This window comes from Mustelus asterias, chromosome 23 (genome assembly GCF_964213995.1).
Source record: "Mustelus asterias chromosome 23, sMusAst1.hap1.1, whole genome shotgun sequence".
In the NCBI taxonomy this organism is placed as follows: domain Eukaryota; kingdom Metazoa; phylum Chordata; class Chondrichthyes; order Carcharhiniformes; family Triakidae; genus Mustelus; species Mustelus asterias.
Genome location: NC_135823.1, coordinates 69,378,784 through 69,401,710, shown reverse-complemented (window position 1 = coordinate 69,401,710; position 22,927 = coordinate 69,378,784). Strand labels below are relative to the sequence as shown.

At 47.7% G+C, this 22,927-nt stretch overlaps 1 protein-coding gene across 1 annotated transcript in view; it reads right to left on the bottom strand.

The window, feature by feature from the left end:
• Nucleotides 1-512: 512 nt before the first annotated feature.
• mpv17l (MPV17 mitochondrial membrane protein like) overlaps nucleotides 513-22,927 on the bottom strand; it is a 116,041-nt gene continuing 93,626 nt past the window's right edge. Inside the window, exons 5-6 of the mRNA XM_078239853.1 lie at nucleotides 19,301-19,383; nucleotides 513-631 (exon numbers count right to left, since the gene is read on the bottom strand). Of these exons, the coding sequence (XP_078095979.1) occupies nucleotides 513-631; nucleotides 19,301-19,383 (202 nt within the window). The remainder of the gene's footprint in view (nucleotides 632-19,300; nucleotides 19,384-22,927) is intronic.

Genomic DNA, 22,927 nt, shown 5'->3' with positions numbered 1-22,927 from the left:
ACTTACCCTGTTAATCCCCCTGACACTAAGGGACAATTTAGCATGGCCAATCAACTTAACCAGCACATCTTTGGATTGTGGGAGGAAACCGGAGCACCCGGAGGAAACCCACGCAGACACGGGGAGAACGTGCAAACTCCACACAGACAGTGACCCGAGCCGGGAATTGAACCCGGGTCCCTGACGCTGTGAGGCAGCAGTGCTAACCCACTGTGCCACAGCTCTGAAACAATTTCCTAAAACTATTTTGTGATCACACATGCCAGGTATAAAAACTTCCCATTCTACCAGTGGAAACATTTGATGCATTTTCCTTTCAGCATGCAGAGTTTGTGATCCATGCATGGAGGGCGGGCGGACTCACTTTGACACTAACAGTGCTGTATCACGACTCTGAATATGGGAGGTCATAGTCACTTTGAGCATGGTTACCATTCAGATGTTTTCATCCATCTTGGGTGTGGTTCTCTATCACAAACATTCTCTGGAGGCAAGAGTCAGAGTGGTGAGAGCTACATAATGCTGCACTGAGTGGTTCCACAGCAATCCCTTATTAACGTCATTCCAGCTTTGGTAATCGATGGCTTGTTTGGAGGAAGTTCAGTGACCACAGACTTCTCTTTTGAAGACTCTGTAAGATGTAACAGATAAAAATAAATCAGTGGCATATCGTTTCACCTGCACAATCCTGTATCGCGTGCAAAAATGCATGGTCCTTCCATCATATTGCACGGTGGCACAGTGGTTGGCGCTACTGCCTCACGGCGCCAGGGACGGGGGTTCGATTCGGGCCTCAGGTCACTGTCTGTGCGGAGTTTGCACATTCTCCCCGTATCTGTGCGGGTTTCTTCCGGATGCTCCGGTTTCCTCCCACACTCCAAAGGTGTGCAGGTTAGGTTGATTGGCCATGCTAAATTGACCCGAGTGTCAGGGGATTAGCAAGGTAAATATGTGGGGTGATGGGGATACAGCCTGGGTGGGATTGTGGTCAGTGCAGACTCGATGGGTCGAATGGCCTCCTTCTGCACTGTAGGGTTCTATGATATTCCCACAATAATTCTGGAGGGGGATTTGTAGAAAGGCCACTAATTAAGATGAGGATTTCTATCTGGTTCTGTGGGACCTCCTCCAGCCCCAGATAAGACTATCAATCCAGGAGGGAATTTGAACTAGATTGGGGCCTCTCTTAGTCAATTCCCAACCTCATACAGTAACATACTCCGTGTATCAGTTGGGATTTAGAGCATCAGTCTCTGTTAGCCTCCAGCAGCCATTAAAACTGAAACACAGTATCCTCCACCTAGGAAATCAATTCTGGTCCTCAAACCCTCCAAACAGATTCCTGGCAACACTTACAAACTGTCAGGATATAAAAGGAAAGGCAGATGCAGGATCATTTTTGGGAGAATTAATAGATGGATAGCAACCAGCCTCCCATCCATCGACTCTGTCTACACTTCCCGCTGCCTCGGCAAAGCAGCCGGCATAATTAAGGACCCCACGCACCCCGGACATTCTCTCTTCCACCTTCTTCCGTTGGGAAAAAGATACAAAAGTCTGAGATCATGTACCAACCGACTCAAGAACAGCTTCTTCCCTGCTGCTGTCAGACTTCTGAATGGACCTACCTTGCATTAAGTCGATCTTTCTCTACACCCTAGCTATGACTGTAACACTACATTCTGCATTCGCTCGTTTCCTTCTCTATGAACGGTATGTTTTGTCTGTATAGTGTGCAAGAAACAATACTTTTCACTGTATGTTAATATATGTGGCAATAATAAGTCAAATCAAATCAAAATCAACAGGGGTAAACCACTGCTGGGAGGGGTGCTACAGATCCCTATGTCAAAGGATCAACTTTGTGTTTAACTTAAGAAGCCTTGTTAAGAATGTGTCTGTCAAGTTTGAATCCTGTACAGTGAAGGAGGGTGGAGGAACTGCGGGGTTTCTTCAGGGAGGTGATACTGAATGCAGTAGACCAGTATGTACCCAAAGTTTACAGCCACTCCTACTGGTTCAACCGGATTGCCAAGCAACTCATAAAGAAGGAGGAAAATAGTTATTTAAGGTCATAGAGTCATAAAGGTTTACAGCATGGAAACAGGCCCGTCGGCCCAACTTGTCCATGCCGCCCAGTTTTTAACACTAAGCTAGTCCCAATTGCCCGTGTTTGGCCCATTTCCCTCTATACCCATCTTACCCACGTAATTGTCTAAATGCTTTTTAAAAGACAAAATTGTACCCGCCTCTACTACTACCTCTGGAAGCTTGTTCCAGACACTCACCACCCTCTGAGTGAAAAAATTGCCCCTCTGGACACTTTTGTATCTCTCCCCTCTCACCTTGAACCTATGCCCTCTAGTTTTAGACTCCCCTACCTTTGGGAAAAGATATTGACTATCTAGCTAATCTGTGCCCCTCATTATTTTATAGACCTCTATAAGATCACCCATAAGCCTCCTACGCTCCAGAGAAAAAAGTCCCAGTCTATCCAACCTCTCCTTATAACTCAAACCATCAAGTCCCGGTAGCATCCTAGTAAATCTTTTCTGCACTCTTTCTAGTTTAATAATATCCTTTCTATAATAGGGTGACCGAAGGATCTCGAAGGAAAATTGGACAGAGTTAAGAGGGATCCAATACCAAAGGGTGGGACAGGAGTGTAAAAAGGCAACAAAATGGCAAAATAAAATGTCAAAATGTACCTGGTGTTGAAAAGTGAAGTGTAATATTAAAATGAAAAGCAAGGATCATCATTAATTCCAGATTTTTATTGAATTCAACTAGGGTGCCAGTATATATTTCCCATACCTAATTACCCTTGCTAGGCCATTTCCGAGGGCATTTAAGAGTCTACCATATTTTTTATATTCATTCGTGGAACATGGGCGTCACTGGCTGGGCCAGCATTTATTGTCCAACCCCAGTTGCCCTTGGAGGGCAGTTGAGAGTCGACCACATTGCTGTGGCTCTGGAGTCACATGTAGGCCAGCCCGGGTAAGGACGGCAGATTTCCTTCCCTAAAGGACATTAGTGAACCAGATGGGTTTTTTCGACAATCAACAATGGTTTCATGGTCATCAGCAGATTCTTAATTCCAGTTACCTATTAAATTCAAATAGGGTGGCAGGCAGATGGGTGGCAGGGCAGGTCAGGAGGGTAACAGATGAAAGGTAGTCAGGGGTAATCGTAATTGCCATGGGAGGGGCAGTCAGATCAGAGGTAGTCAAGTCTGGATGTACTCAGGTGGTAGAGGAGTTCATTTGGGGGGGATAGTGGGTAAGCCGGGGGTGAGTGGGGAATCAGTTTCGTAGTGACCCAGAAGTTAGTCTAGGTTTTAATGGATCTAACATTTCCTGGATAACTTGTCAGCTAAGACCCATGGAATTGTTAAAGTCTCCAATTCTACCTCAGAGTCAGAGACATTCATAGAGGGTCCCAGAGGGAGCAAGGGAATTATCCATCAGAAGTTCAAACTTCCTGGGAAATTACCATGGAGATTAGGGATCCTCTTGGAAGAAGCGATCACAGTATGGTTGAATTTAAAATACAGATGGAATGTGAGAAGGTAAAATCCAATACCAGTGTCTTGCGCTTAAACAAAGGAGACTACAAAGGGATGAGGGAGGTGTTGGCTAAGGTAGACTGGGAGCAAAAACTTTATGGTGGGACAATTGAGGAACAGTGGAGGACTTTCAAAGCGATCTTTCACAGTGCTCAGCAAAAGTATATACCAGTGATAAGGAAGGACTGTAGAAAAAGAGATAATCAGCCATGGATATCTAAGGAAATAAAGGAGGGTATCAAATTGAAAGATACCCTACAAAGTGGCAAAGATTAGTGGGAAACTAGAGGATTGGGAAATCTTTAGAGGTCAACAGAAAGCCGGAAAAAAAGCTATAAAGAAAAGTAAAATGGATTATGGGAGTTAACTAGCTCAGGATATAAAAACAGATAGCAAAAGTTTCTACAAATATATAAAATGAAAAAGAGTGGCGAAAGTAAACATTGGTCCTTTAGAGGATGAGAAGGGGAATGTAATAACTGGAAATGAGGAAATGGCTGAGGCATTGAACAGGTATTTTGTGTCGGTCTTCACAGTGGAAGACACAAATAACATGCCAAAAATTGATGACAGGAAGGCTACGACAGGTGAGAACCTAGAAACTATCATCATCACGAAAGAGGTAGTGTTGGGCAAGTTAATGGAGCTAAAGGTAGACAAGTCTCCTGGTCCTGATGGAATGCACCCCAGGGTACTAAAAGAGATGGCGGGAGAAATAGCAAATGCACCAGTGATAATTTACCAAAATTCGCTGGACTCTGGGGTGGTTCTCGCAAATTGGAAAACAGCAAATGTGACGCCACTGTTTAAAAAAGAAGGTAGACAAAAGGCAGGTAACTATAGGCCGGTTAGCTTAACTTCTGTAGTAGGGAAAATGCTTGAATCTGTCATCAAGGAAGAAATAGCGAGACATCTGGATATAAATTGTCTCATTGGTAAAACGCAGCATGGGTTCATAAAGGGAAGGTCATGTCTGACTAATTTGGTGGAATTCTTTGAGAACATTACGTGCGCAGTGGACAATGGGGAACCTGTGGATGTGGTGTATCTGGATTTCCAGAAAGCATTTGACAAGGTGCCGCACCAAAGACTGCTACATAAGATAAAGGTGCACGGTGTTACGGGTAATGTATTAGCATGGATAGAGGATTGGTTAACTAACAGAAAGCAAAGAGTGGGGGTAAATGGGTGTTTGTCTGGTTGGCGATCAGTGACTAGTGGTGTGCTTCAGGGATCAGTGTTGGGACCGCAATTGTTTACGATTTACATAGATGATTTGGAGTTGGGGACCAAGTGTAGTGTGTCAAAATTCGCAGATGACACTAAGATGAGTGGCAGAGCAAAGTGTGCAGAGGATGCTGAAATTCTGCAAAGGGATATAGATAGTCTTAAGTGAATGGGCGAGGGTCTGGCAGATGGAGTAAAATGTTGGTAAATGTGAGGTCATCCATTTTGGTAGGAATAACAGCAAAATGGACTATTATTTGAATGGTAAAAAATTGCAGCATGCTGCTGTGCAGAGGGACCTGGGTGTCCTTGTGCATGAGTCACAAAACGTTGGTATGCAGGTGCAGCAGGTAATTAAGAAGGCAAATGGAATTTTGTCTTTCATTGCTGGAGGGACGGAGTTTAAAAACAGCGAGGTTATGTTGCAGCTGTATAAGGTGCTGGTGAGGCCACATCTGGAGCACTGTGTACAGTTTTGGTCTCCTTACTTGAGAAAGGATATACTGGCACTGGAGGGGGTGCAGAGGAGATTCACTCGGTTGAATCCAGAGTTGAGAGGGTTGGCTTATGAGGAGAGACTGAGTAGACTGGGGCTATACTCATTGGAATTCAGAAGAATGAGGGGAGATCTTATAGAAACATGTAAGATTATGAAGGGAATAGATAAGATAGAAGCAGGGAGATTGTTTCCACTGACAGGTGAAATGAGAACTAGGGTTGTGAATCTGTGGAATTCCCTACCCAGTGAAGCAGTTGAGGCTACCTCATTGAATGTCTTTAAGGCAAGGATAGATAAATTTTTGAACAATAAAGGAATTAATGGTTATGGTGAGCGGGCGGGTAAGTGGAGCTGTGTCCATGAAAAGATCAGCCATGATCTTATTGAATGGCGGAGCAGGCTTGAGGGGCCAGATGGCCTACTCCTGCTCCTGGTTCTTATGTTCTAGGCCATGCATCGGGACTTCTGCGTGGTCTCAATGTCCACTCTGGGTGCTACGTCCAGAAGATCTGGGCCATTATTTCAGAGAGCAAATGATAGATTCTAGGAAACACACCCTGGCTGGAATTCTCCAGTCTCGCACGCTCTGCTACTGCCATCAGCGAGAATGGTGAATTTGACACTCAGCCAAATCTCCATCCACAGCAGCGGGACTGGAGAATCCCAGCCGCGGGCGAGGTCGGAGAATTCTGGCCATTAACCAGAGGGAAGATGTAATTCTGGAGAGAGAAGGGACCGCATGAGAACCAGTGGAGAATGAGTGGGGAAAAGCAAAATACTGCGGATGCTGGAATCTGAAACAGAAACAGAAAATGCTGGAAAATCTCCAGAGGTAGATCTGCCAGAGGTAGTAGTAGAGGCGGGTGCAATTTTGTCTTTTAAAAAAGCGTTTCGACAGTTATATGGGTAAGATGGGTATAGAGGAATATGAGCCAAATGTGGGCAATTGGGACTAGCTTAGTGGGCGGCATGGACAAGATGGGCCGAAGGGCCTGTTTCCATGCTGTAAACCTCTCTGTCTCTATCTCAGCAGGTCTGACAGCATCTGTGGAGAGAGAATGGAGCCAACGTTTTGAGTCTGGATGTCCTTTCGTCAGAGCTCAAGTGAGGAGAGCAAGTGGGACTTAGTCGTATCCATAGGCGCAAGAATGACCTTAATCGCCGTTTTTGTAACACTTCAACGAAACGGTCGACATTGTCATAAATCTAACTCACCTTCTGGGATTCAACTCCCACACTTCTCAATACTACCTTCGTGCACAAGATTATTGCCTTCAGAAGTCAAAAGGCAATCTGAAGGCAGTCCTCTCTGTTACAATTGCAGCCAAGCTGTGCATTGAGAATTCCCATAACCCCGGCAATTTCTATGTCTATTTACAGAATTTGCTGTGATGTACCTTAGATAATTTGAGGATCATTTTCTACCATTCTTCCACACTCTATTACAGGAAATGCTCTATTAATATAACTAAAACTCACTCCAACAACGAATGAAAACCATGAGACTGTAAGTGTCTTGAGGCGAACCACTTCCGAAAATCAATTGTCAGGTTTCAAAATTGTCAAATATTCTCTTGGGTAAAATCATCTTCCAACTGTTTAGTCTCTGAAGGAACTGCCCTCATTGCCATATTTACATACTCCCATCATCCTGGGCCAGCTCCATGTTTCTTGCAAGCAAAATATGAAACCAAGCGACGTCTAAATAATATTGTGTTTAGTTCAAACTTATTCAATTCAACACATGAGTGAATGAGAGGGGCCTGAATTCTGAACGACTCCTGATAAGGACGGACTTGCATTATGAGGAGTTCTAATGGAACTTTGTCAGCCATCTGATCAAAGGAAAGATCCTTCCTTATCAGATCAGTATTTTAGTTGTACTGGAGCTGATCACAGCACCAGGGACCCGGTTCGGTTCCCGGCTTGGGTCACTGTCTGTGTGGAGTTTGCACGTTTCTCCCCGTGTCTGTGTGGGTTTCCGCCGGGTGCTCCAGTTTCCTCCCACAGTCCAAAGATGTGTAAGTTAGGTGGATTGGCCGTGCTGAATTATCCCTTAGTGTTCAAAGATGTGTAGCTTAGGTGGATTGGCCATGTTGAATTATCCCTTAGTGTTCAAAGATGTGTAGGTTAGGTGGATTAGCTGTGCTAAATTGCTCCTTAATGTCTAAAGATGTGTAGGTTAGATGGATTAGTCATGGTAAATGGGTTACGGGCATAGGGTGGGAGGGGCAAGGGTAAGATGCTCTTTCGGAGACTTGATGAAGACTTGATGGGCTGAATGGCCTCCTTCTGCACTGCAGGGATTCAATGGATTCTATGAATTTATAATCACTGTTATAATGCTTTCCCTACTGTTGTCTTTAAACTTAAACATTATTTTAATAAATTGCAACGATTATACAGTTGTTCAGCTCAATTTGACATGTATTCTACAGTGTGGGAACATTTTGGCTTTTATGGCCAGACCAAGAACAGCCAATAACAAACCTGCCACCAGCTTTAGAATGAAGACAATGGAAAAGAAAATAAGAGTGAGGTATAACATGGGCATTTACTTTGTGCATTTCGCATTGTGTGATCATTCATTCATTGTTGAGTCCAGAAGGACCAAGACTTGGTAACTGTCCTACAAGGAACTTTGGGAATGGATTGATTATCCTGCTTTCAGGATAACGTAACCATATTACGTCATGGACTCATTCTAGGGTATTAACAACCTTAATTTAGACTTTGGTTTTGAATAATGCAGTATCTTACATGTGTCTGACTGTATCTTAAGGACAGCACGGTGGTACAGTCGTTAGCACTGCTGCCTCACAGCGCTGGGGACCCAGGTTCGATTCTAGCCTCGGGTGGCTGCCTGTGTGGAGTCTACACATTCTCCCCTTTTCTGCGTGGGTTTCCTCCAAGTGCTCCGGTTTCCTCCCACAATCCAAAAGATGTGCAGATTAACCAAAAGAGGAAATGCAGTAAATTGCTTTTATATAGATACTGCATTATCCAAAACCAAACTCTAAATAAAGGTTGCTAGGGAGGTGATGGCCTAGTGGTATTATCGCTAGACTATTAATCTAGAAACTCAGTTAACGTTCTGGGGACCCGGGCTCAAATTCAAATTTTTATTGAATTCAATAGAAAAGTCTGGAATTAAGAATCTACTGATGGCCATGAAACCATTGTCGATTGTCAATGGTTTAGGGAAGGAAATCTGCCGTCTTTACCTGGTCTGGCCTACATGTGACTCCAGAGCCACAACAATGTGGTTGACTCTCAACTGCCCTCCAAGGGCAACTAGGGATGGGCAATAAATGCTGGCCAGCCAGCAACGCCCATGTCTTACGAATGAATAAAAAAACCTGGGCCTGGGTGAGAGGCTCTGTCAGAGAGTCATTGCAGATTTGATGGCCAAGTGACCTCCTCCTGCATTGTGTGGAGATTTTATGATTCTATTCTATGATTATTTGGAGAGTAATGGATAACCGGGTGTGATTAGAAAGCAGCTATCACATCTCAGCTTTCTGAAGATTGATTAACCACAATAATCTTCATCTGAGCCTCAGAATTAGATTGCAGCCTTGAAATAACTCCAAGGTATCCATTATTTAGAAAAATAATCACACAACGCTCAGTCATTTAATTTAATTTTGGGTCTGACTTTTTGTCACTTATTGCTATAAGGATGGATGATAATGTTGTGTTCCATGTTGCTACTGCACAATGGCAACTGAAGGAGCTAAAATGATAAGTATATTACAAGTAACAATTAAAACTGGTGTACCAAGAGATTATAGCCAGTATTATAGATGGCAAAATTTATTATATTTATAGCTTTTATTCAAAGTTTCCTTTCATGAAGTTCAGAGATGTGAGTTATACATTACAGGATACTTTTCCATGGCATGGTGTCACAGTGGTTAGCGCTGCTGCCTCACAGCGCCAGGGACCCGGGTTCAATTCCCAGCTTGGGTCACTGTCTGTGTGGAGTCTGCACAGTCTCCCCGTGTCTGTGTGGGTTTCCTCCAGGTGCTCCGGTTTCTTCCCACAGTCCAAAGATGTGTGGGTTAGGTGGATTGGCCATGCTGAATTGCTCCTTAGTATCAAGGGGACTAGCTAGGGTAAATGCATGGGGTTATGGGGATAGGGCCTGGGTGGGGCTGTGGTCGGTGCAGACTTGATGGGCCGAGTGGACTCCTTCTGCACTATAGAGTTCTATAACCAATGGCCTTGTCCAACGCTCCATTGTTGTAACCATTATAACACAGGTCAAATACTAAAACTCCATCTATTCAACTCTAATAATACTCCGAGCTTCAACACCAATTGCCCATTGTTGTAACAGTGATTTTTAAATAGATATCTTTCACATTTTGCTATGTCAGCTAAGCTAGTAATTTGTGTAGCAGGAAAGATCAAGATGTCTAAGATTCCCAGGTTGCAAGTATTTTTACCAATTAGTAACCCTGAGCAGTGCTTCTCAAACTGGGGCCTGTTGGTCACTGAGCTTATAAACATACTTTTTAGTTTTAGTGTCACAAGTAAGCTTACATTAACGCTGCAATGAAGTTACTATGAAAATCCCCTAGTCGTCACACTCCAGCGCCTGTTCGGGTAACACTGAGGGAGAATTTAGCATAGCTAATACACCTAACCAGCACGTCTTTCAGACTGTGGGAGAAAACCGGAGCACCCGGAGGAAACCCATGCAGACACGGAGAGAACGTGCAAACTCCACACGGACAGTGACCCAAGCCGGGAATCGAACCTGGATCCCTGACACTGTGAGGCAGCAGTGCTAACCACTGTGCCACCGTGCTGCCCTGCTCCTGGGGTGTCCACGAACTAAGTCGCCTCAGTCACAGGATTCATGCAAAACATATTGAAATAAAAATATCTTCTAACTGGGGACCACTTGAAGACAATAAGTTTAATATTATTGACACGAACAATAACCTCCTCTCCTGTCACACCCCCCCCCCCCCCCATCCTAACTAACCTCAATACGCATTGCCTGTGTGAGTCTGGAGAGGACCAGACAGGAACACAAACATGTCAGTTATTTGACCTACTAACATATGGGGCAGAATGTTCCGGCTGTTCACGCCAGCAGGATTCTCTAGTCCCGCTGCAGTGACCGGAGATTTGAGCGCCAAATTCTCCGTCCTCGTTTCAGCGCCGGAGAGGTATGGAACGCTGGAAAAAGTTCCGGCTTTGGTAAATGGAGAGGAAGAGATGGAATTGTATCTCAAAAGCTCACCTTTGATTTTACGCAATGGAAGAAACACTGGAATGCACTTATACATAATTAACTTTTAATTATTATATACACACACTCACATATGTATGTGTGTATGTATATATATATATACATATAATTTTTTTTAAATCCTATAAAAGATGTACAGTTAAGGTGGAAACACCATGGTAAATGCGTGGGGATAGGTTGGGAGTGGAGATGGGCCTGGGTAAGTTGCTCTTTTGGGAGAATTGGTGTAGATTTGATGGGCTGAATGGCATTTTTTAAAGTTAAGTTGATTTATTATTGTCACAAGTAGGCTTACATTAACACTGCAATGAAGTTACTGTGAAAATCCCCTAGTCGCCACACTCTGGCGCCTGTTTGGGTACACTGAGGGAGAATTTAGCACAGCCAATGCACCTAACCAGCACGTCTTTTGGACTTGGGAGGAAACCGGAGCACCCGGAGGAAACCCATGCAGACACGGGGAGAGCGTGCAGACTCCACACAGACAGCGACCCAAGCCGGGAATCGAAGGCAGGTCCCTGGCGAGGCAGCAGTGCTAACCACTGTGTCACCGTGCCGCCCTTCTGCACTGTGGGGATTCTATGGTTATTAATGACCCTGCCTCATGTTCTGATCGATCAGCAGCAAATCATTGGAGGCTTCTGGCGAGATTAAATAACTGTTAATCATTTACAAGTGCCATTGTCAAACATCGCACTGTGGACAGGCAAACCCGGCAGTGAGCTGGAGACACATCCATCTCACCGATATCCACAGATACACAACCCTGCAGCACTAATATATTGGGAATATTATATAGTTTTATAGTTTAGGTGCAGGGTCCATGATCCATTTGAAATGGGAGCCTTCCAACAAAACATGTTTAAAAACCAGTGAGGAAGACAAAAAATGCTGGAAAATCTCAGCAGGTCCGACAGCAACAGTGGAGAGAGAGAGAGAATAGAGAATTTTCATTTGTCTCTTTCACCCGGTTAACTCACTGCCGCTTCTCTTCCAGGAATGCCTACCCTGAAGAAGTACTGCCCTTCTCTCCGACAGAATGTCCGTCTGTCTCTTTTGCCGATTAACTGCCGTCCTTATCCTGGTCTGGCCTACATGTGACTCCAGAGCCACAGCAATGTGGTTGACTCTCAACTGCCCTCGGGCAACTAGGGATGGGCAATAAATGCTGGACCCAGCAAGGGACACCCATGTCCCACGAATGAATGAAAAAAAAAATCACCCTCTCTCCGCAGTCGCTGTCTGAACTGCTGGGATTTTCCAGCATTTTCTGCCTTTGTTTCAGATTCCAGCATCCACAATATTTTGCCTTTAAAAACCAGTGATCTGGACGATGAGTATAGGCTTAGCTAAAAACAGATTTAATCCTGATATAAGCAATGACCGACTTAAATCCATGCAAGGTCCTGCTTGTTTGTAACATTTTCCATTTACAGGTTGAATGTACAGGGTTTTCCCCCGACCGTCAGAGCAGCCGCTGCACTCAGAGACTCCCTGAGAAAATGGCGAGTACTGCTTTGATCAATTCCTTCGATGATGAGTTGGATCAGTAAATTCTTGCTGATAGAACTGGACATTTAAAGAGTTAGAGGTGACAGGCTCAAGTAGGCAAATGTTCACTAGAGTTTAGAAGGATGACAGGAGATCTGATTGAATCTTACAGTGCAGAAGGAGGCCATTCGAATCTGCACCGACAACAATCCCACCCAGGCCCTATCCCCATGCATTTACCCTATAGCTCGTCCCCCTGACACTAAGGGGCAATTTAGAATGGCCAATCCACCTAACCCAGACATCTTTGGACTGTGGGAGGAAACTGGAGCACTCGGAGGAAACCCACGCAGACACGGGGAGAACGTGCAAACTCCACACAGACAGTGACCCAAGCCGGGAATCGAACCCAGGTCCCTGGCGCTGTGAGGCAGCAGTGATAATCACTGTGCCACCGTGCCGCTCCTAAACATATAATATTCTAGCAGGGCTGAACAGACTAGATGCAGGGAGGATGTTTTTCCTGACTGGGGCGTCTAGAACCAGGGGCCACAGTCTCAGGATACGGGGTGGATCATTTAGGACAAGACGAGGAAAGATTTCTGCACTATAAGGGTAGTTAGTGAACCTGTGGAATTCTCGTCCACAGAAGGCTGTGGAGGTCAAGTCACTGAATGTATTCAACAGGGGAGGCAATGGCCTAGCGATATTATCGCTAGACTATTAATCCAGAAACTCAGCTAATATTCTAGGGACATGGGTTCGAATCCCGTCACGGCAGATGGTAGGATTTGAATTCAATAAAAAATATCTGGAATTAGGAATCTATTGATGACCATGAAACCATTGTCGATTGTCGGAAAAACCCACCTGGTTCATTCATGTCCTTTAGGGAAGGAAATCTGCCGTTCTTACTCAGTCTGGCCTACATGTGACTCCAGAGCCAGAGGTTGACTCTTAATTGCCCCCCAAGGGCAACTAGGGATGGGCAATAAATGCTGGCCAGTCAGCGACGCCCATGTCCCACAAATGAATTAAAAAAAGGAAGCGATAGATAATTCTTTTTAGATTTTAATGACATCAAAGGGCATGGGGAAGGCGGGAATATGGCTTTGAGATAGATCATATTGATTGGTGGAGCAGGCTCGAAGGGCCGAATGGCCTCCTCCTGCTCTGCTCCTAGTTTCTATGTTTCTTAGAGTCATAGAGGTTTACAGCATGGAAACAGGCCCTTCGGCCCAACTTGTCCATGTCGCCCTTTTTTTAAAAAAACCCCTAAGCGAATCCCAATTGCCCGCATTTGGCCCATATCCGTCTATACCCTTCGTACCCATGTAACTGACTAAATCCTTTTTAAAAGACAAAATTGTACCCGCCTCTACTACTACCTCTGGCAGCTTGTTACAGACACTCATCACCCTCTGTGTGAAAATATTGCCCCTCTGGACACTTTTGTGCCTCTCCCCTCTCACCTTAAACCTATGCCTTCTAGTTTGAGACTCCCCTACCTTTGGGAAAAGTTATTGACTATCTAGCTGATCTGTGCCCTTCATTATTTTATAGACCTCTATACGATCACCCCTCAGCCTCCTACGCTCCAGAGAAAAAAGTCCCAGTCTATCCAGCCTCTCCTTATAACTCAATCCATCAAGTCCCGGTAGCATCCTAGTAAATCTTTTCTGCACTCTTTCTCGTTTAATAATATCCTTTCTATAATAGGGTGACCAGAATTGCACACAGTATTCCAAGCGTGGCCTTACCAATGTCTTGTACAACTTTAACAAAACATCCCAACTCCTGTATTCAATGTTCTGACCGATGAAACCAAGTTTCGATGTTTCCTCGGGAGAGGCTGTTTCTTATGCTGTTAGGCCGGGGTTTGGAAGGTGCTGGAATTTTCTGGCTGTTCACACCGGTGGGATTCTCTGGTCTCGCTGCAGTGAATGGAAACTTGGCTGAGCGTCAAATTCTCCATCCTTACTTGCAGTGGCAGCGGGGCGGAAAGTTCCGTTCGTTGTATCTGGCGGCGAGCAACCCACGATTGAAATGTGAAGATGAAAGAATATTCCAGAGATTTGCGTGATTATCTTTGCAGATCAGGCAATGCATAGGTAGAACTTTTCCCCTGGAGATGAAATAGCTGGATGGGATTGAAGGCAGTGTAGACTGGACCTTGTCTAGATCAGCAACAGGCTTGAGAGACTAAATCACAGAATCCTACAGTGCAGAAGATGCCCTTCGGCCCATCGAGTCTGCACCGATGCATGAAAGGCCCTGATCTGCCCACCTAATCCCACTTGCCAGCACTTGGCCCATAGCCTTGAATGTTATGATGTGCCAAGTACTCGTCCAGGTACTTTTTAAAGGATGTGAAGCATCCCGCCTCCACCACCCTCCCAGGCAGCGCATTCCAGACCCTCACCACCCTCTGGGTAAAAAAGTCTTTCCTCAAATCCCCCCTATACCTCCCACCCCTCACTTTTAATTTGTGTCCCCTCGTAACTGACCCTTCAACTAAGGGGAACAGCTGCTCCCTATCCACCCATAATCTTGATCACCTCGATCAGGTCACCCCTCAGCCTTCTCTGCTCCAGAGAAAACAACCCAGGCCTATCCAACCTCTCTTTATAACTTCCATCCCAAGCTGCATCCTGGTGAATCTCCTCTGCACCCCTTCTACTTCTTTTCCTTCCATATTTTTGGATGTTTTCCCTATCAAAATGTTAATCGGGGCTTAGAGCATAAGAGATAGGAACAGAAATAGATCATTCAACTCCTTGGGCTGTTCCACCATTCTACAGGATCATAGCTGATTTACCTTAACCTCACTTCCCTGCTTACTCCCCATGTCCCTGAATTCCCTGAGAGATCAAAAATCTATTTAATGATGGAGCATACACAACCCTCCGGGGTACATGATTCTATACAGTCAGTCTTAAATGATTGATCCCTTATCCTCCTTGACCTCCCCCATGTTCTAGATCCCCAGCCAGGGGTAATAACCTCTTGGTATCCAGCCCATCAAGCCCCTTCTTGTATGTTTCAATGAGATCACCTCTCATTCTTCCAAACTCCAGAGAATATGGGCCCAATTTACTCAGCCTCACATCATAGGACAAACCTCTCTTCCCAGGAACCAATCCAGTGAACCTCCAGGCAAGTATCTCCTTCCCTAGATTGGGAGATCCAACCACTGCACAATGCTCCAGGTGTGGTCTCACCAAATCCCTCTACACGGCACCGGCACAGTGGCACAGTGGTTAGCACTGCTGCCTCACAGCGCCAGGAACCCGGGTTCGATTCCCGGCTTTGGTCACTGTCTGTGTTGAGTTTGCATGTTCTACTCTGGATGCTCTGGTTTCCTCCCACAGTCCAAAAGACGTGCTGGTTAGGTGCATTGGCCGTGCTAAATTCTCCCTCAGTGTATCCGAACAGGCGCCGGAGTGTGGTGACGAGGGGATTTTCACAGTGACTACATTGCAGTGTTAATGTAAGCCGACTTGTGACGATAATAAATAAACTTTAAAACTTTACAGTTATAGGAAAACCTCCTCTCTCTTGTACTCCAGTCCCTTTGCAATAAAGGCCAACATGCCATTTGTCTTCCTAACTGCTTGATGTACCTGCATGTTAACTTTCCATGTTCCCTGCGTAAGTACACCCACATCTCTTCAAACACAAAGATGTAATAACAAATCCTGCCTTGTAAAAAACATTGTTTTTCTCTTCTTATTGCCATAGTGAATAACCACGTTGTGCTCCAGCTGTCGCTGTGCTGCCCCCTCAATTAACCTGCCTACAGCTCTCCACATCCTCTGTGTCCTCTTCACAGCTCACATTCTGAATGTAGCCCAATCCATCACGCAAACCAGCCTCCCATCCATTGACTCTGTCTACACTTCCCGCTGCCTCGGCAAAGCAGCCAGCATAATTAAGGACCCCACGCACCCCGGACATTCTCTCTTCCACCTTCTTCCTTTATGAAAAAGATACAAAAGTCTGAGGTCACGTACCGACCGACTCAGGAACAGCTTCTTCCCTGCTGCTGTCAGACTTTTGAATGGACTTACCTTGCATTAAGTTGATCTTTCTCTGCACCCTAGCTATGACTGTAACACCACATTCTGCACTCTCTCCGTTCCTTCTCTATGAACGGTATGCTTTGTCTGTATAGCGCGCAAGAAACAATACTTTTCACTGTATGTTAATACATGTGACAATAATAAATCAAATCAAATTCCCATCTAATTTCATATCAACAGCAAACGTTGGTACATTACTCTCGATCTCTTCTTTTTGGTCATTAATATAGATTGCAAATAGCTGAGGCCCCAGCAATGATCCACACGGAGGCACAGTGGTTGGCACTGCTGCCTCACAGCGCCAGGGACCTGGGTTCAATTCCCGGCTTGGGTCATTGTCTGTGCGGAGTCTGCACATTCTCCCCGTGTCTGTGTGGGTTTCCTTCAAGTGCTCCGGTTTCCTCCCACACTCCGAAAGATGTGTAGGTTAGATGGATTAGCCATGGGATTATGGGGATAGGGCTTGGGTAAAATGCTCTGTCGGAGAGTTGGTGCAGATTCGATGGGCCAAATGGCCTCTTCTGCACTGTAGGGATTCTGTGAAATATGACACTCCAGTGGTTACAGTCTGCCATCTTCAAAATGCAACACTTATCCCTAGTCTTTGCTTTCTGTCTGTTAACCAATTCCCTCTCCATGTTATTACCCCCAATCCCCTTATCTTGCATATTAACCATTTGTGTGACACCTTGGGGAATGTTTTTTTGGAAATCCAAGGAAATCCATCTATCTACTCAAGGGGTCTGTGGGGCAGTGGTAGAGTTCCTACCTCTGGGTTAGATGCACCTGGTTCAAGTCTCTCTTCGGGACTCGATGGCCATGGAATGTGTATTCATAACGCAGCCAAACAGGTTGATTATCAGGCTGCAAATCCTTTCAGTGCGCCTGATGGCGGGCGGTAAGAGCGGGAGAAATTCCTGACCAGCCATACTGCAGAAGGCAACAGCGAACCATAGCGCTGCTTTACCAAGGAAAATCATGGACCAATCCAATGGAAGTCAATGATGGGCCAACACCCTCTTAGGGCACAGTGCCTGGAGGAGGGGGAGTACATCTACTGGTCCCCCTTTACCTATCCTTCTGATTACAAATACTTCTATCAAATATGATCTCTGTGTTAAATTTGTCTATACGTACTATTATTCCCTAAGTGCCTTCTTAAAACTGCCTAATAATAGGATCCAGCACTTTCCCTGATCATAGAATCATAGAATCTATGGCATGAAGACAGGCCCTTTGGCCCAAAGTGGTCCACGCTGACCAAAACCATCTAAGCTAACCCAATTTGCTTGCATTTGGCCCATATCCCTCTAAACCTTTCCAATCCATGTATCTGTCCAAATGCCTTTTAAATGTTCACAGAATCATAGAATCCCTACAGTACAGAAGAAGGCCATTTGGTCCATTGTGTCTGCACCAACCGCAAACCCACCCAGGCCTTATCCCCATAACCCAATGCATTTACCCTAGTTCGTCCCCCTGACACTAAGGGGCAATTTAGCATGGCCAATCCACCTAACCCGCACATCTTTGGACTGTGGGAGGAAACCAGAGCACCCGGAGGAAACCCACACAGACATGGGGAGAACATGCAAACTCCACACAGACAGTGACCCAAGCCGGGAATCGAACCCAGGTCCTGGCACTGTGAGGCAGCAGTGCTAACCACTGTGCCACCGTGCCACCCTTTTATCTGTCGGTCAGATAATAACTGTTGTCAATGCCCCTGCCTCAACCACTTCCCCCGGCAGCTCATTCCACCACCCTTTGTGTAAAAAAAGTTGCTCCTCAGGTTCCCATTAATTCTTTCCCCTCTTAACCTAAACCTATGCCCTCCAGTTCTCGATTCCCCAACCCTGGGTGCATTCACCCTACCCATGCCTCTCATGATCTTATACACCTCTATAAGATCACCCCTCAGTCTCCTACACTCCAAAGAAGAAAGTCCTGGCCTGTCCAATTTCTCCCTTTAAATCAGTCCCTTGAGTCCTGGCAACATCATTGTAAATCTCTTCTGCACTCTTTCCAGTTTAATAACATTTTTCCGCTAGCAAAGGCGACCAAAACTGAACACAATACTCTGGGTGCGGCCTCACCAACATCCTGTACAACTGAACATAACTTCCCAACTTCTATACTCAATGCGCTGACTGATGAAGGCCAGCATGCCAAAAGCCTTCTTCACTGCCCTGTCTACCTGTGACTCCACCTTTCAAGAACCATGCACCTGAACTCCAAGGTCCTTCTGTTCCATGATACTCCCTAAGGTCCTACCATTCACTGTGAAAGTCCAACCTTGATTTGACTTTCCAAAATGCAACACCTCACACTTATCTGGTTTGAACTCCATTTGCCATTTCTCGGCCCACTTCCCCAGCTGGTGAATAATGTCAGGATAACTGGACTGTCATTCCTGGGTTTTTTCCTTCTTCCTTTCCTGAAAAGCGATGTTACATTTGCTAGATTGGGCTGTTCAGGAATTTAGAGGATTTTGAAAAATTATTATCTGTGCATCTTGGCACCTGTCTTAGAACCTGAGGACGGGGGGGGGGGCTATCAGATCCCTGAGGATGGGGGCTATCAGATCCCTGGGGATGGGGGCTATCAGATCCCTGGGGATGGGGGCTATCAGATCCCTGAGGATGGGGGCTATCAGATCCCTGGGGATGGGGGCTATCAGATCCCTGGGGATGGGGGCTATCAGATCCCTGGGGATGGGGGCTATCAGATCCCTGGGGATGGGGGCTATCAGATCCCTGGGGATGGGGGCTATCAGATCCCTGAGGATGGGAGCTATCAGATCCCTGGGGACGGGGGGGCTATCAGATCCCTGAGGATGGGGGCTATCAGATCCCTGGGGATGGGGGCTATCAGATCCCTGGGGATGGGGGCTATCAGATCCCTGGGGATGGGGGCTATCAGATCCCTGGGGATGGGGGCTATCAGATCCCTGGGGATGGGGGCTATCAGATCCCTGAGGACGGGGGGGCTATCAGATCCCTGAGGATGGGAGCTATCAGATCCCTGAGGACGGGGGGGCTATCAGATCCCTGGAATTTGTTGGACTTCACTTCCGGAAGTTTCCCCAGTACTTCTTCTCTACTGATAGAAAATACCTGAAGTTTCTCACTCTTATCAATACAAGTAGAACACTTGGCCTGACTTACCTGCAGGTGCTTTAGTTACATTTTTCAGTGGTCTTAGCTTAGTTTGGAGAAATTCTTCCATTTCTTTGTCCTCTTCTCTTTCCCTGTAAAGAGTGAGTCAGTTTTTTATCCCTCGCACAGGTTATGTACACTAACGTTTTTATTGTTTCTCTTGTGGTGAATTGCTTTGTTCATTAGGATGTGGAATATCAGTGACAGGAACTGGGACAAGGTTTATTGGACCCTGCAGCAGTTTCTCAGCTCGGTACAGTGTGATTTCAATGCAGGTTAAAACATCAACCAATCTCAGTACAACACCATCTTTAACACTCCTAGAAGCTGATAGATTGTAGATTAATTTAGAATTCACCAAACACTGTTTAAATTATATACCTCAGACCCAAAACAGTTACCATGCACTCTGAGATTGGAAAAAAAACATTCTCACAACTCTCCAATCACTTTTAGAAGGTTGTAGTCATAGAAATCATAGAAATCCTGCAGTGCAGAAGGAGGCCATTCAGCCCATCAAGCCTGCACCGACAACAATCCCACCTGGGCCCTATCCCCATAACCCCATGTATTTACCCTAGCTAGCCCCCCTGACACTAAGGGGCAATTTAGCATGTCCAATCCACCTAACTAGCACACCTTTGGACTGTGGGAGGAAACCAGAGCACCCGGAGGACATGCAGATACGGGAAGAACGTGCAGACTCCACACAAACAGTGACCCAAGCCGGGAATTGAACCCAGGTCCCTGGCGCTGTGAGGCAGCAGTGCTAACCACTGTGCCACCGTGCTGCCAACATAGCAAAGTATATCATTTACATTTTAACTTTCATCTCTAATTTCTCAATGCACCTTTTTCTAAACAATCCCTTTGTGTTTGCTATCAGTTCAGGGTACACTATCTCAGACCTTCCCCTTACTCTGGAGAAAAGCAAATTACTCTGGATGCAGTTATGGGGGAGGGTGGACGGGAGAGCCTGGGGCGATGCTCTTTCGGAGAGTCAGCGCAGACTCGATGGGCTGGGTGGCCTCTTTCAGCACTGTGGGGATTCTATGCTATCCATCAGGAAGCTCTGTCGGAGCGGAGTAGATTCAGGATAAGGCCGGACATGCCCCCTTTTTATGGCACCAGCTGCCATAAAGGAAGTTTAAGGGCCCAGTCTGAATCTTGATGAATGGTTGAGTGTGTCAATGGGTAAGTGGGAAGCTGGGTACAGTGTGTAGATAGATGGTAGGCGGGTTATGGGAGGGTTGTCATGTCCGGTAGGGGTGGTTGGGAGGGGTAGTTGGGTGGTCAAAGAGATATTCGGGTAATCCAGGGGTGTAGCTGGATGGTTAGGGGGTTAGATGGGTGGTCGAAGGGGTTAGTTGTGTTGGGGAGGTTGTTGGCTTGGGTTGGCTGGGTAGCCTGGGGGATAATTTGATTGTTGTGGGTTAGAACAGGAGGATAGTGGGGTTGGTCGGTATTCGCATGGTCGGGAGGTAATCAGGTCTGGCTTGGAGGCGGGTGGGGTTGGGCTAGTCCAGTCTGCGCTGTGGACTAGTCCAACGCCGGCATCTCCACATCATAACTAGTCAGGTGGTCAGGGGTTAGTCGGGGGATGGGGAAGGGTTGAGGGATTATGGGGGTTGACTAGGGTGCAGGTGTGTTAGACGAGGTTTTAATCTTTCCAACATTTCCACCTCAGTCTCGCAGTTCCGCCCCAAATCCACCTCCATTTCAGGGAAATTCACAGATGCTCTCGGGAAGCAGGGCAGGTTTTAATTTCCTGGGAAATTCCAATGTATGTCCGTGTGTCAGGATTTCCCCAGGGTTTTGCACACACCCTCAGCTGTGTGTCCAGTCTCCGGGAGGTTTAGCCCATTCTAGAGTAACAATCTGAAACATTGCAGTCTGTAACACTGCGCTGGAGTTTCCTGGACTCAGTGATCCTTGCCCCCGCTCCCCCGGCACACCGACTAAAATGTTGGTCGGTAATCCTCCCACAGTAAAGCCGTTGCCCGATAGCCATTTTAACCTGGTGGGCACTAATTGGCTCAGGATGAGACTTTGCCCCCATCTGGGGAGGGCATCCTGCCTTGGAGAGATGCCCACCAATCCGATTGGCTGGCTATGGTCCCAGCAGTGCCGAGTCCAGGCGGTGGTCACTGCTGGAACTGCAGCCAGTCGCTGCATTTTCCAAACCCTCTCCCCATCTTCAAACACACCACTGGGGGAACGGAAAGCCAGCCCGCTGGGGGAATGGAAAGCCAGCCCACTGGGGGGAGGGGGGGGGGGGATGGAGAGCCAGCCCACCGGGGGGAACGGAAAGCCAGCCCGCCGGGGGGAACGGAAAGCCAGCCCACCGGGAGAACGGAAAGCCAGCCCGCCGGGGGAACGGAAGGCCAGCCCGCCGGGGGAACGGAAGGCCAGCCCGCCGGGGGGAACGGAACGTCAGCCCGCCGGGGGGAACGGAAAGCCAGCCCACCGGGAGAACGGAAGGCCAGCCCGCCGGGGGAACGGAAGGCCAGCCCGCCGGGGGAACGGAAGGCCAGCCCGCCGGGGGGAACGGAAAGCCAGCCCGTCGGGGGGAACGGAAAGCCAGCCCGCAGGGGGAACGGAAAGCCAGCCCACTGGGGGAATGGAAAGCCAGCCCACTGGGGAATGGAGAGCCAGCCCCGCTGAGGGGAACGGAAAGCCAGCCCGCCGGGGGAACGGAAAGCCAGCCTGCCGGGGGGAACGGAAAGCCAGCCCACTGGGGGAATGGAAAGCCAGCCCGTCGGGGGGAACGGAAAGCCAGCCCGCCGGGGGAACGGAAAGCCAGCCCGTCGGGGGGGAACGGAAAGCCAGCCCGCCGGGGGAACGGAAAGCCAGCCTGCCGGGGGGAACGGAAAGCCAGCCCACTGGGGGAATGGAAAGCCAGCCCGTCGGGGGGGAACGGAAAGCCAGCCCGCCGGGGGAACGGAAAGCCAGCCCGCCGGGGGAACGGAAGGCCAGCCCGCCGGGAGAACGTAAAGCCAGCCTGTCGGGGGGAACGGAAAGCCAGCCCGCCGGGGGAACGGAAGGCCAGCCCGCCGGGGAGAACGTAAAGCCAGCCCGTCGGGGGGAACGGAAAGCCAGCCCACTGGGGGAATGGAAAGCCAGCCCGCCGGGGGAACGGAAAGCCAGCCCGCTGGGGGAACAGAAAGCCAGCCCACTGGGGGAACGGAAAGCCAGCCCACTGGGGGAATGGAAAGCCAGCCCGCCGGGGGAACGGAAAGCCAGCCCGCCGGGGGAATGGAAAGCCAGCCTGCCGGGGGGAACGGAAAGCCAGCCCGCCGGGGGAACAGAAAGCCAGCCCACTGGGGGAACGGAAAGCCAGCCCACTGGGGGAATGGAAAGCCAGCCCGCCGGGGGAACGGAAAGCCAGCCCGCCGGGGGAATGGAAAGCCAGCCTGCCGGGGGGAACGGAAAGCCAGCCCGCTGGGGGAACGGAAGGCCAGCCCGCCGGGGGGAACGGAGAGCCAGCCCGCCGGGGGGAACGGAAAGCCAGCCCGCAGGGGGAACGGAAAGCCAGCCCACCGGGGGAACGGAAAGCCAGCCCACCGGGGGAACGGAAAGCCAGCCCGCCGGGGGAACGGAAAGCCAGCCCGCCGGGGGAATGGAAGGCCAGCCCGC